General features: G+C 43.0%; 1 protein-coding gene across 4 annotated transcripts in view; it reads left to right on the top strand.

The window, feature by feature from the left end:
- Positions 1 to 13888, top strand: part of LARP4B (La ribonucleoprotein 4B) — a 125035-nt gene that overhangs the window by 78402 nt on the left and 32745 nt on the right. For all 4 annotated transcript variants that reach the window (XM_030938641.1, XM_030938639.1, XM_030938642.1 and 1 more), the window contains exons 6-7: positions 10555 to 10633; positions 12519 to 12655. In XM_030938641.1, coding sequence (XP_030794501.1) covers positions 10555 to 10633; positions 12519 to 12655 — 216 coding nt within the window. The remainder of the gene's footprint in view (positions 1 to 10554; positions 10634 to 12518; positions 12656 to 13888) is intronic.

Here is a 13888-nt window from a genome sequence, read left to right on the forward strand (position 1 = left end):
AGCCAAACAGTTAGCCAAGCTGTAAATGCAAAGGAAAAGTCATTGAAGGAAATTAAGTGCCCCTCCAGTGAACCCAGAAATGATAAGAAAGCAAAACAGCCTTTTTGCTGAGGTGGAGAAACTTTGATCTGGATAGAAAAACCAGTCACAACATTCTCTTAAGCCAAAGGCCTGATCCAGAGCAAGACCCTAACTCTCTTCAGTTCTGTGAAGGCTGAGAGGTGAGGAAGCTGCAGAAGAAAAGTTTGAAGCTCATAGAGGTTGGTTCATGAAGTTAAAGAAAAGAAGCAGTCTCCATAACATAAAAATGCAAGGTGAAACAGCAAGTTATCCAGAAGATCTGGGTAAGATAATCGATGAAGATGACTACAGTAAACGACAGATTTTCAATGGAGACAAAATAGCCTTATATTAGGAGGCGATGTCCTCTAGGACTTTCATAGCTAAATAGAAGAAGTTAATCCCGGTTTCAACATTAGAAACCGACTCTCTTGTTAGGGGCTAATGGAGCCGGTGACTTTAACTTGAGGCCGGTGCTCATTTACCGTTTACCATCCTAAAACCCTAGGGCCTGTAGGAATTATGCTAAATTTGCTCTCCCTGTATTCTGTAAGTGGAACAACAAAGCCTGGGTGACAGGACATCTGTTTACATCATGGTTTACTGAATATTTTAAGCTTACTGTTCAGACCTACTGCTCAGGGAAAAAAAAAAAAGGTATTTTTTAGATTTTAATTTCTCATTGAAAATGTACCTAGTCACCCGCGAGCTCTGACTGGTGGGTGTACAAGGAGATGGATGTTGATTCCATGCCTGCTAACACAACATCCGTTCTGTAGCCCATGGATCAAGGAGTCATTGTGATTTTCAAATTTTCTTATTTAAAAAATACATTTCATAAGGCTCTCGCTGCTATAGATCATGGTTCCTCTGATGGATTCTGGAAAGGATTCACCATTCTAGATGCTGTTAAGAACATTTGTGATTCATGAGGGAAGGTCAAAATGTCAACATTAACCAGAAACATTGATTCCAACCCTCATGGAGGACTTTGAGGGGTTCATAACTCCAGTGGAGAAAGTCACTGCAGATGTAGTAGAAATAGGAAGAGAATTGGAATCAGAAGTAGAGCCTGAAAATATGACTGAATTGCTGCAATCTCATATACAGCTTGAATGTGTAAAACTTGTTTCTAATGGATGAGCAAAGAAAGTGGTTTCTTGAGTTAGAATCTATTCCTGGTGAAGACGCTGTGAATATTGTTGAAATGACAACAAAGGATTTAGAATATTCCACAAACCTAGTTGATAAAGCAGCAGCAGGGTTTGAGAGGAGTGACTCTAGTTTTGAAAGAAGTCCCGCTGTTGATAAAATGATATCAAACAGCATCACACGCTGCAGAGAAATCTTTGGTGAAAGTGCTGTTTTCTTAAGAAATTGCCACAGCCACCCAAGTTTTCAGCAACCACCATCCTGAACAGTCAGCCCTCATCATCAAGGCAGGACCAGCAAAAAAGATTATTATTTGCTGAAGGCTCAGATGATCGTTAACATTTTCCAACAATAGATTATTTTTATTTATTTTTTTGAGACATAATCTCACTCCTTCATTTAGGCTAGAGTGCAGTGGCACGATCACAGCTCATGGCAGCCTCTGCCTCCGGAGTTCAAGTGATTCTTGTGCCTCAGCCTCCCAAGTAGCTGGGACTACAGGCGTGCGCCACCATGCCCAGCTAATTTTTGTATTTTTATTAGAGATAGGGTTTTGCCAAGTTAGCCAGGCTGGTCTTGAACTCCTCACCCCAAGTGTTCCACCCGCCTCAGCCTCCCAAAGTGCTGGGATTGCAGGCCTGAGCCAGCATGCCCAGCCATTAGAATTTTTTTTTTTTTTTTTTTTTCCCCTGAGACAGAGTCTTGCTCTGTCACCCGGGCTGGAGTGCAGTGGCCAGATCTCAGCTCACTGCAAGCTCCGCCTCCCGGGTTCACGCCATTCTCCTGCTTCAGCCTCCGGAGTAGCTGGGACTACAGGCGCCCGCCACCTCGCCCGGCTAGTTTTTTGTATTTTTAGTAGAGACGGGGTTTCACCGAGTTAGCCAGGATGGTCTTGATCTCCTGACCTTGTGATCCGCCTGTCTCGGCCTCCCAAAGTGCTGGGATTACAGGCTTGAGCCACCGCGCCCGGCCCATTAGAATATTTTTAAACGAAGGTAGTGTAGTGTTTTTTTTAAAGGACATACTGCTCTCTCACATTTAATATACAATAGTTCAGTGTACTCATAACTTTTATATTCACTGGGAAAACAGAATTTTGTGTGACTTGCTTGATTGCAGTGCTCTGGAACTGAACCCATGATATCTCTGAGGTATTCCTGTACTGTAAATAATTCTTGAAATTAGGTAGTGATAGCCTTCCAACTTTGTTTTTCAGAGTTACTTCTTAAATTCTAGTTCCTGTGCATTTCCATGTGGATTAGAATGAGGTTGTTAATATGTACAAAGTGCTGAGATTTCTGTTGGGGGTTTATTGAATCTCTAGATCAGCTGGAGAATGTTGACATCTGAACAATATCCATGAACAAGATATATCTCTTACTTGTTTAGATCTTCTTTAATTTCTCTCAGAAGTATTTTTTGGTTTTCAGTGTACTGGTCTTTTACATCTTTTATCCCGTTTATAAGTATTTTTTATTTTTTGGTGCTATTGTAAGTGATTTTTAAAATTAGTATTTGCAGTTGTTGGTTACTAATATATCAAAACATTAATTTTTATATACTGAATCCAAACCCAGAAATTTTGTTATGCTCACTTACTAGTTTTAGGCACCTTTTTGTAGGTTACATTGGATTTTCTACATAGATGATTGGATTATTTTAGAATGAAGACCGTGTTTCTTTCCAGTCTTGAGGCCTTTTATTTCTTTATCCTGCCCCGTTGTACTAGGTAGGCCCTCCAATACAAAGGTGAACAGAAGCGGAAACAACGGACAGACGTTTGGCTTGTCCCTGGTCTTATGAGAGGCACTCAGTATTTCCCCCTTAAGTGTAACGTTAGTGGTGGTTTTAGGTCTGTGCCCTTTATCATGTGGACGAGGCGCTCTTCTTTTCCTGGTTTTCTGAGAGATTTTTATGAGGAATGAATATTGTCGATTGTCATCTATGGGGATAGGCATATATTTGTTGTTTTTTAGTGTGTTAGGATGAATTGTATTAATTGTTTTTCAAATGTGATACCAACATTCATGGTCTAAACCTCCGTAGATCGTGACACAGTGTACTTTGGATGTACTATTAGATTCCATTTACCAAAACTTTGCTTAGAATTTTTACACCTGGGATCTTGGTTTCTAGTTTTCATTTCAGTGTTTTTCTTTCTATTTAAGTTTTTGGGAGAGGTTATGTATTGTTTCTTCCTCATACGAGGAAGTGAAACAAGTCATGGGCAGGAGTTTTCCTTTTCTTCTTCTTTCCTTTCTTTCTTTCTTACTAAACTTACTTTATTTAGTTACTTACAGAGTCTTGGTCTGCCACCCAGGTTGGAGTACAGTAGTATGATGGCTCACTCAGTCCCAACCTCCTGGTCTCAGGCGATTCTCCCGCCTTAGCCTCCCAAGTAGCTGGGACTACTAAACCCCGTCTCTACTAAAAATACAAAAATTAGCCGGGTGTGGTAGTGGGCGCCTGTGGTCGCAGCTACTTGGGAGGCTGAGGCAAGTGAACTGCTTGAACCCAGGAGACGGAGGTTGTAGTGAGCCAGGATCGCACCATTGCATTCCAGCATGGGGGACAGAGCAAAACTCCATCTAAAAAAAAAAAAAGTTAGTGTTTTCTTTTTATCGACTTTTCTCATTTATTTTACTCTTTACTATTTCATTGTCTTTCTTCTGATGTTTGTAATATACTCTCTTCTGATTTCTTTGGGTTTAATTTCCCCTTTCTCCTGTGTCCTAAGGTGGAAGCAGAGCTCATTAATACAAGGCCTTTCTTATTTTCTGATACAGTCATTTAGTTTCACTGTTTTCCCCATCAGTAGTGCTCACGCAGAATCTCTGGAATTTAGATGCATTGTTTCATTTTCAGTGACTTCCAAATACTTTATTTCTTTTTTGATTTTTTTTCTTTGATTCATAGGTAATATAGAGGTATTTGATTTAGTTTACAAATATTTGGGGGTTTTCCAGGGATCTTGCTTTTATTAATTTCTGGTTTAATTTCATTGTGGTCAAAGAACATACTTTGTATGACTTGAATTTCTTTTTTTTTTTTTTGAGACGGAGTCTCGCTCTGTCGCCCAAACTGGAGTGCAGTGGCCAGATCTCTGCTCACTGCAAGCTCCGCCTCCCGGGTTCACGCCATTCTCCTGCCTCAGCCTCCCAAGTAGCTGGGACTACAGGCACCCGCCACCTCGCCCGGCTAGTTTTTTGTATTTTTTAGTAGAGACGGGGTTTCACCGGGTTAGCCAGGATGGTCTCGATCTCCTGACCTCGTGATCCGCCCACCTCGGCCTCCCAAAGTGCTGGGATTACAGGCTTGAGCCACCGCGCCCGGCCTTGAATTTCTTTAAATATATTATTAAGTCTTGTTTTATGGCTTCAAATATGGGCTGTCTTGTTAAATATTCCATTTGTCCTTGAGAAGAGCGTGTGTTTTGCTGTTACTGTGGGGAATATTTTGTCAGTGTTGATGAGGTCAGGTTGAGTGACAGTGTTCAGGATTACTGTGCTCTTCCTGATTTCTGTCTCATTGTTCTGTCAGCTATTGAAAGAAAGGTTCTATTAATTTATGCATTTGTCTGTTTATCCTTTTAGTTTTATCAGTTTTTGCTTCATGTGTTTTGAAGACTTGTTAAGATTTTTGTGGCCTCTTGATTGATTGACCCCTCTCTATCTTTAGTAATAGCATTTGCTCTCAATTTACTTTGTCTCATGTTAATGTAATCACTCCAGGTTTCTTCTGACTAGCCTTAATATGGTATACCTTATATCCTTTTTACTTTAACCTATTTGTGTATTTAATAAAGTACATTTGTTGTAGATAACATAACATTTGGGTTTTGCTTTTTTGTCTTCTATTTAGAATGTTAACATTTAGTGTGGTAATTGCTTTGGTTAGGTTTAGGTCTCTCATCTTGCTATTGGTTTTAGAATAGTTTTAGACTTACAGACAAATGGAGACGGTTGAACACACATAGTTCCCATATACCTGGCACCCAGTTTTTCTTACTATGAACATCTTACGTTAATATGGTGCATTTGTCCCCCTCACTGAACCAGTAGTGATACATTGTGACCTAACATCCTTTTTCTGTTGCAGGATCTTAGCTGAGAACCACATTATATTTAATTGTCTCCTTAGGCTCCTCTTGGCTCTAACAGTCTCCCAGGCTCTCCTTGCTTGTGGTAATTTTGATACAGTAGTTCTGAAGAGGACTAGTCGAGTGGTTTGTAGCATCCTCTTCTATTAGAATTGGATGTTTTCTCATTGTGATGCTGCAGTGTTAATGGATTTGAGAAGGTAAAACACCATTTTCATCACGTATGTCAAGGTGCACCCTGCCAGCGTGACATATCACTGTTGGTGTGGATCTTGATCGCCTGGCTGTTTACTGGGTTTCTCACTGTGAAGTTACCCTTTCCCTCCCCATTTCCATGTTGTACTGTTTGGAAGGAAGTCGCTGCGTACGGCCCACACTCAAGGGATTGGGGATTTACGGTCGCCCTCTACGAGGACACGAATCTTTGTAAATTATTTAAAATTCTTATGTATGGGAGATTTGTCTCTTCTCCTTTATTTACTTATTCAACTATTTATAGCAGTGTGGATTCAGGAATGTTTGTTTTATACTTTTGGTTATAATCTAATACTGCTTTATTTTGTTGCTCAAATTGTTCTAGCTTTGGCCATCAGGAGTTCTGCTTGGCTCCTTTTGACATGCCCCATCAACGTAGGGCTTTTCGTGGTTATTTTGTTTGGTTTTGTTTTTTTCTCCTTGCTTCAGTCTTAGAATCAGCCACTTCTCCAAGGAGCGCTGGGTCCTTCATCGGAGAGTGATATCAGAAACCAAGACTGAGTGCTAGGCGTGTTCTCTTTCTTTTTGTCCCATCTGTTCTTCGTTCCTCTTTCCCTCTTTTTCTGTTTTCTTGTGGAGTAGCCTTCTTGTTTTGCTGTTTTAATGATTTCTTTGCGTTTTGTTCCACTTCCTTCGGCTAACCCAGTCTACCTGTGAAGCAGCTGTGTGCTGCTTCACGTAGAGCACAGCGTCAGGGCAGTCTGCTGCCATCGCTCTCGTGGCCTGGATGCTTTGGTCATCATGCATTTTGCAGTTACTTATGTTATAAACTGACAATATATTGTTTTTATTTTTATTTAAAAGTCAGTTATTTTTAAAAGATATTTAAATTATAACAAGGAAAAAAGCACACCTGTTTGTCCATGTGGTGGTGGTTTCCAGTGCTCTCTATTCACGTGTGTAGATTTCTCTGGGTTGGGGCAGACTGTGCCAGGGTCTGATGTTACACTGGAGCTGAGCTGCTCGATGTTGCCCGCCGCTGACTGATCCTCGGAGCTCGTCGTGCTTCTCATTTTCTGTTTGATTTGGGGGAAGTTTCTGTTACTGTGTCTTTAGGTTCCCAAGTCTGCTGTAATGCCTAACCTGTTGTGGATCTCATCAAGTATTTTTAATATCAGACATTGGAGTTTTCATCTCCATAAGTTTTTTCTTTTTTCTTTCTTTCTTTTGTAACTTTTAAGTCCTTACCTGACTTTGTGAACATATGGAATACAGTTATGGCAACTTTGACCATCCTTCTCAGTTAATTTGACCGTCCGCGTCAGGTCTGGATGACGTCTGTGGGTTGATACTTGTCACTGTCACGGGTCACACCGTCCTGCTTTCTTTGCGTGCGTGGTCATTTTTGGTTAGATTGAGTTTTACTTTGTTCAGGGATTAGTATTTTTGTATTTCTTTAAGTATTTGATATTTGTTCTGAGATGCAGCCAAGTTTCTTGGAAACAGTGTGATCCTTTCATATCTTGTTTTTAAAATGTGTTAGCTGTGAGTGGAACCGTGTGGTGTGGGGCCTGTTTCCTATCACCAAGGCAGGGCTCCGGGAATCACAAGACTTTCTAGGGGGGACGGTTAACCATTTCAGGCCCTGCACGTGAATGACATATTGTTACGCTTCCGATCCTCTCAGGTGGTTCTTCCATGAGCCTTGGGTAGTTTCATCACATCTGTGCTTTGCAAAGAACCTGGCCAACAACGTGCTGGGGTCTGGGCCCTGCGGTTCTCTGGAGCTCCTCCTGCTGTCTGGCCTGTGCACTCAGCCTCCCCATTTCCGGCATTCTCTTTTTCTCTTTCACGCAGCCATACACTGGGTTCCCATCTGACTTCCCACTCCCTGGGCACAGCCTGGGACTTCCCTCAGGGCAGTGGGCTGGACCTGTGGGGGCTACTTTAATGTTTCATGTCAAGCCGGGCGCGATGACTCACACCTGGAATCCCAGCACTTTGGGAGGCCAAGGCAGGCGGATCACAAGGTCAGGAGTTCAAGACCAGCCTAACCAAGATGGTGAAACTCGTCTCTACTAAAAATAAAAAAAGAGGCCGGGCACGGTGGCTCAAGCCTGTAATCCCAGCACATTGGGAGGCCGAGACGGGCGGATCACGAGGTCAGGAGATCGAGACCATCCTGGCTAACACGGTGAAACCCCGTCTCTACTAAAAATACAAAAACTAGCCGGGCGAGGTGGTGGGCGCCTGTAGTCCCAGCTACTAGGGAGGCTGAGGCAGGAGAATGGCGTAAACCCGGGAGGCGGAGCTTGCAGTGAGCTGAGATCCGGCCACTGCACTCCAGTCCGGGCAACAGAGCCAGACTCCGCCTCAAAAAAAAAAAAAAAATAAAAATAAAAATAAATAATAAAAAAAAATTAACCATACCTGGTGGTGTGTGCCTGTAATCCCAGCTACTCGGGAGGCTGAGGTGGGAGAATCACTTGAACCTGGGAGGTGGAGGTTGCAGTGAGCCAAGGTTGCAAGACTGCGCTACTGTTCTCCAGCCTGGGTGACAGAGCAAGACTCTCTCAAAAAAAAAAAAAAAAAGTCTCATGTCACATAGGAATCCATGTCCTTTGTTTTCCTATGTCCCACATCTGGAAAACTATCATTTCATCTATCTTACTTGGTTTCTTGGTGGTTTTAAAGGGAAAGTTAACCTAGCTCCTGTGACTCCATCTTGCCTGGAGGCAGATGGCCTGTGTCTTCCCAGCACCATGTGCCCAACTTCCAGTCTCCCCGAGAGCCCGCCTCACTTGTCATTGTCTGTGTTCCTCAGTCTCCTCTGGCTGCAGTGCCAGGCGTTTCTTGCATGGTTGGGTCACTCCCCATCTTTCTAAAGTGGTATTATCTGTCATCTTAGATGGAGCCACCCCGGGCAGTCCATCTTCCACTGTAGAACACTTCAGCTGTCTGCTTGCTGTCCCATCTCCTTGCTTCCATTCCCTCTTAAGTCCAGTCCAGGTCTCCTTGCTTCCATTCCCTCTGGAGTCCAGTCCAGGTAGACAGCTGTCCTAAGCGGCATTTGTCGAGCTCTTTAATGACCCTGGTGTAGCCAGATTTAGTAGTTAGTTCCAACTTCTTAACTTACCTGACTCTACTGTATCATGTTATAGTGGGTGATTATCTTGGCTCCTAACTTCACAGTATCCTAATGGTCTTCCCACCTTGCTGGCTGTTAACCTGTGTCCTTTGGCCCTCATGCACTTGCCTCCTACTGAAGGTGGGAGTGTCCCAGGTTCGGTTCTGGGCTGTTCTTCTTCCTTCCCTTGTGGCTTCGGCACCACCTATCGCTTGGAGAGTCCTCCCTAGTGCCCTGTCCTCAGTGATTGCATTAACTTCCGGCGGGTGCCTGCGCAGTCTGTCTACACCATGGAACCAGAGATCTTTTCAAAATGTCAGCCTTGAATTGGTTTTCTATGACGTTTACTCTAACATCCTCTAACGTCCTCCTTGATCTCACACATGTCAGCCTCTGTGACCTCATTTCTTACTGTGTCTATCACCCCTCTTCTCAGCTGTGCTGGCCTCCTACTGCTGAACTCTACCCCTTGAGAGGCCCCATCTTGGGACGCCTGTGCTTGAGGCTGCCCACTTAGAACACACTTCCCACCTTCCTGCGTGCCCCACCCCTCCTCTATCAGATCACATGGCACTTCCTGTCTGGATGGCACCAGGCCTTGCTGCCCCTCATCCTGGGTGGTTCCCTCAGTGTCAGTTTCTCTCTGACATGATGTATGTAGTTACTGGTTAACTGTCTGTTGTCTGCCTCTCCCACGAGAGTGTTGGCTTCACGAGAGCACAGGCTTTGCCTTATTCAGGCTGAATTCACAGAGCCTGCCATAGTGCCGGGCACATAGTAATATTTAGTAAACACCTGTTAAACGTGGGGGTGGCGTGTGGATTCAGATGAGTGACCCGGAGACACTTTAGTCTAGATGGACAGTGGCATCAGGTTGTGTTCTCAGTGTTCAGTGTTCAGTCTCATTGAGTCCCATGGTTTGGTTTTGTGTTATGGTTGCGTTAGCAGTTTTGTTTTCTTTTTGCTGATGGGGGTGGATTTTTACTAAGCTCATTGTATAACACTGTACAAACTCTCTGCCCCTCTTACTTGTCCTGAACGCTCCACTTTGTCTTTGCCTTTTCATGGTCTTTAACTTTGACTTTTAAGATACAAGTGTCTCCTGTGTTAGCATGGCTCATGTATGATTGTACCATGCTAATTTGTATAGGAATGTAGAAAAAACTTAGTTCTTAGCATTTCAGTGCCTGTCGTCTCAACATTATTAAAATACCTGTTTATGCAGTGTCCAGAGTCCAGCTCTGTCTTATAGAGCTTCAAATTCACGGCCCTGTGCTGCCTGTGACCACACACACCATGCCCTCTGGCATCTTCTCAGAAATTTCTTCCAGGATTTAGATCCAGCTTTTGTTTCCTCTTGAAGATCTGGTTTATTTATCATTCTCTTATAGGAATTCTGTAACATGACAATTCTCACTTGTTCCTTCTACTCTGGAAGTTGAAAGGCAAATTGGAGCCTCTGTTGTAGAAACTGTCTAGTGTTGTAGGGCCTGTTTATGATCTCCAGCCTTGGTTGTTTGCCAGTTATCTTTGTTGTTGTTGTTTTAATTTTTTCCTCTATGTTTTATTATTGTTCAGTGTTTGTGTTTGTGTAGGTTACTTGAAAATTCTTTTTGCAGTGAGACAAGGCATGAACTAAACTTACACTTGTCATTTCTGGTAGAAAAAGCCCGTGCTAAACTCTGCTAATGAGACTTAGATTATTTTTCTAAACTGTGCTGTTTTTGTTTTGGGGGATAAAGGAATAGATTTTTTTGCATGATTTACTTTTTTGATAGGTAAAGTAGCATTTTTCATACTGAGTATACACTTATGTAGTTGTGTCAGAACGTAAGTTGAAGGCACTAGAACTGCTGTACTGAATTATCTGCTTCCTAAATTTTAAGCCGTTTTTCCTAAGTTGATTATTACTTTTCTGTAGGAGGAAATGAGTCTCAACCAGAAAGCCAGGAAGACCCGCGGGAAGTACTTAAGAAAACATTGGAGTTCTGCTTGTCCAGGTAAGGCTGGTGGTGGTTTTCCTAATCCTGATATTTCTAGTCTCGTGCAAATAGTTAAATTATATACAAATGTGATATTTTATGAAGGAGTATCTACTCATATCCATATATATGAGTATTCAGACGTGGAATATTGAGTAATAACAGTCTTTTGACATTTGAGAACGGAATGGAACCTTCATGTCAGTGGTCCCCGTGGTGGTGGTGGTGGTCACTGTCCGGAGTGCCGTCTGAAGGGCCTGGCCCGCCCTGTGCTGCTGAATCAGACTCTTCATCACACCGAAGTTTGAGAACAAATGTGCCATGTTGTTTCTGAAAACACATCAAACACTGAGATAGCAAGTTGTTTTGTTTATATAACACTCATTTTTAATCATTTTTCCCCCCTGAGTAATAACCATTTTCTTCGTAAAACCTTTAAAGTTCCAATGGCAGAACTGGACATAAAGGAAGGTGGGCTTGGGTTTGATGTAATTTCTCTGAGTGTGGCGACAACCGATTGGCCGTGTGTGAGGTTTTCTGTCGATGATGATTTTCCTGGTGTTTTCTCTGGAGCCCTGAGGATCCCACACAGGTGTCTACTAGGGGCTCCTTGAAGCCTGTGGGCTGTCTGAGTGGAGGTGTGAGGGGCTCTGCTGGCCTCCTCCCCGTGCCCATGCTGTTCCACGTTTGGAGTCTGAGCATAGTAGATGCAAGAGGTGCTGGGGCACCAGTGGAGCACCCTGGGGGCCACAGGTGTTAGTCCTCTGCCACTCACACCCTTCTGTAGCCCCATGGGGCCAAAATCAGCTACAACTAGAAGGCGGCCGAGATGAGGGTGGAGCAGGGCCTCCTCCTGCATGGCCTCCGTTTGATCGGCAGTCATGGGCCTTCACCGAGGGACACTGAGCAGAGGCCCCAGGAACCCAGCACTGTTTTCAGTTTTGAAATGTTTCTTAGGACCTTGTTTACTACATGGTACGATGCCTTGAGAATTCACAGGAAACATTGATCTTTGACCAAAACACCAGAAAATAGCTCATCGTGGCCCAAACTGCTGATGATTTGTGGCTCACCTTTGGATTTTGTGGGTAAAGTTACTGTTTCCTTCTTTTCAATTCTGGCTGCCAGGAAGCCAGGGCTGGATACAGGCTCTCTAGTGAGTGTTCCGGAGTCCACAGGAGGAATTTTGTGAATGACATGATCTTGGCCTTTTTATGTTTTCCTTTCTTGTTCATTCAGCTGGATTTCTGTACTTTACTTTTTTTTTTTTTTTGAGACGGAGTTTCCCTCTTGTCATCCAGGCTGGAGTGCGATGGTGCGATCTCGGCTCACTGTAACCTCCACCTCTTGGGTTCAAGCGATTCTCCTGCCTGAGCCTCCCAAGTAGCTGGGATTACAGGTGCCTGCCACCATGCTTGGCTAATGTTTGTATTTTTGGTAGAGACAGGGTTTCACCATATTGGTCAGGCTGGTCTTAAACTCCTGAGCCAGGGTGATCTGCCTACCTTAGCCCCCAAAGTGCTGGGATTCCAGGCGTGAGCCACCGTGCCCAGCCTAACAAAATTGTATGTATTTTTAATAAACTCCTCAAATACTTCTTAGGGCAAAAATGACAGCTACAAATAATTAGATCTTATTTAAAAATAACCATCTTCTCATGAATTTTGATTGTAGAAAGTGCAGTATACTTTTACTTTTGCACTCCCTGCCTCTTCAAGGCTGAGATTTTGAAAAAATTTAACTGAGGCCGGAGAGACAGCAAATAACAGATGGGTCCTGGGCTCCGATTTGACTCCAAAGCAATACCATGCCACACTCATGCCTCTTGTGAAACTGGAATTGCAGTAGGTGAAACTTCTTTTTAAAGAAATATTGATTAAAAGAGATTGTTTTCTTTCAACAGGGAGAACCTTGCTAGTGACATGTATCTTATATCACAGATGGACAGTGACCAGTATGTGCCAATCACAACGGTGGCTAACCTCGACCACATCAAGAAGCTCAGCACTGATGTGGACTTGATTGTGGAAGTGCTAAGATGTAAGTAAACGACAATTTTAAATTAATAATACTTGTCCTTAGAGTATTTGTCTTCTCAGTGTGAACCTTTAAATGTATAGCCATCAAACATTAAGGTCCTTGATGGCAAGTCAGATTCTTCTCTTGCCTCCGTTGCTTTCTGCTCAGTTCTGGTAATTCTGGAGTAGCGCCTGATAGTCCTGGGAATGCCAGTTGGATCCATTATGAAACCTCAAACAAGTTTTGGGCCATATGAAGTAGAAAATAATCTTTTTAATGGGAATTTTAAAGATAGCTGTTTCATTCATGAAAAACAAAATAAAAATAACATTTATAGTTAAAGTAAAATACATTTTAATTACAGTTTTGCCACTAAAGGTGTTTCTTTCAAATTGCAACTTCCTGTTTATGTTTTGATGAAATAATTATTGCAGTTTTTCTTAAAATTGTGTTGTGGGCCAGGTGTGGTGGCTCACACCTATATTCCCAGCACTTTTGGAGGTCGAAGTGGGCGGATCACAAGGTCAGGAGATTGAGACTGTCTTGGCCAACATGGTGAAATCCTGTCTCCAGTAAAATACAAAAAATTAGCTGGGCGTGGTGGTGCGTGCTTGTAATCCCAGGTACTTGAGAGGCTGAGACAGAGAAATCGCTTGAACCTGGGAGGCGGAGGTTGCCATGAACTGAGATTGTGGCATTGCAGTCCAGCCTGGCGACAGAGCTAGACTCCGTCTCAAAAAAAAAAAAATTATGTTGTGAGTGAAGTTGTTTCTTTGAAATTTGGCAACATCAAACAGTGTTTAAGCATGAAGTGTTGACGATGCCCCCTGCGTAGTTTTGAGTGATTGGACATTGCTAAGCCTGACCTCAAGTCTCATTTAAGTCCACTGCCTCTACTCACATAGAAGGGTTTCCACATTGTCCCTGGCTTAACTGTACTGGCGACAGTTTGTGCAGGTGTTTTTATTCTTGTGTGGATTTGACTTTACAGTAGTGTAAAAAGGTAAGCATCTTACCTTAGAGTGTAGTTGGATTTTCTTTTCACAAATACAAGTTTTCTATTTCTCTGTTTTTAGACAGATATCGTGGGTTATTAAATTATTGGAGACAGTGAAGAAACTGGCAAACATGATTACCATTGACTGTGAGTTCTGAGAGTGGCTCTGCCATCTCCCAGGATGGCGCCATGCCCCCTGGTGTCACCATGCAGAACAGAAGCTGTGGTCTGTGCCAGCTGAATTGGGCCCCATCTTT

Source organism: Rhinopithecus roxellana, chromosome 10, assembly GCF_007565055.1.
Source record: "Rhinopithecus roxellana isolate Shanxi Qingling chromosome 10, ASM756505v1, whole genome shotgun sequence".
In the NCBI taxonomy this organism is placed as follows: Eukaryota; Metazoa; Chordata; class Mammalia; order Primates; family Cercopithecidae; genus Rhinopithecus; species Rhinopithecus roxellana.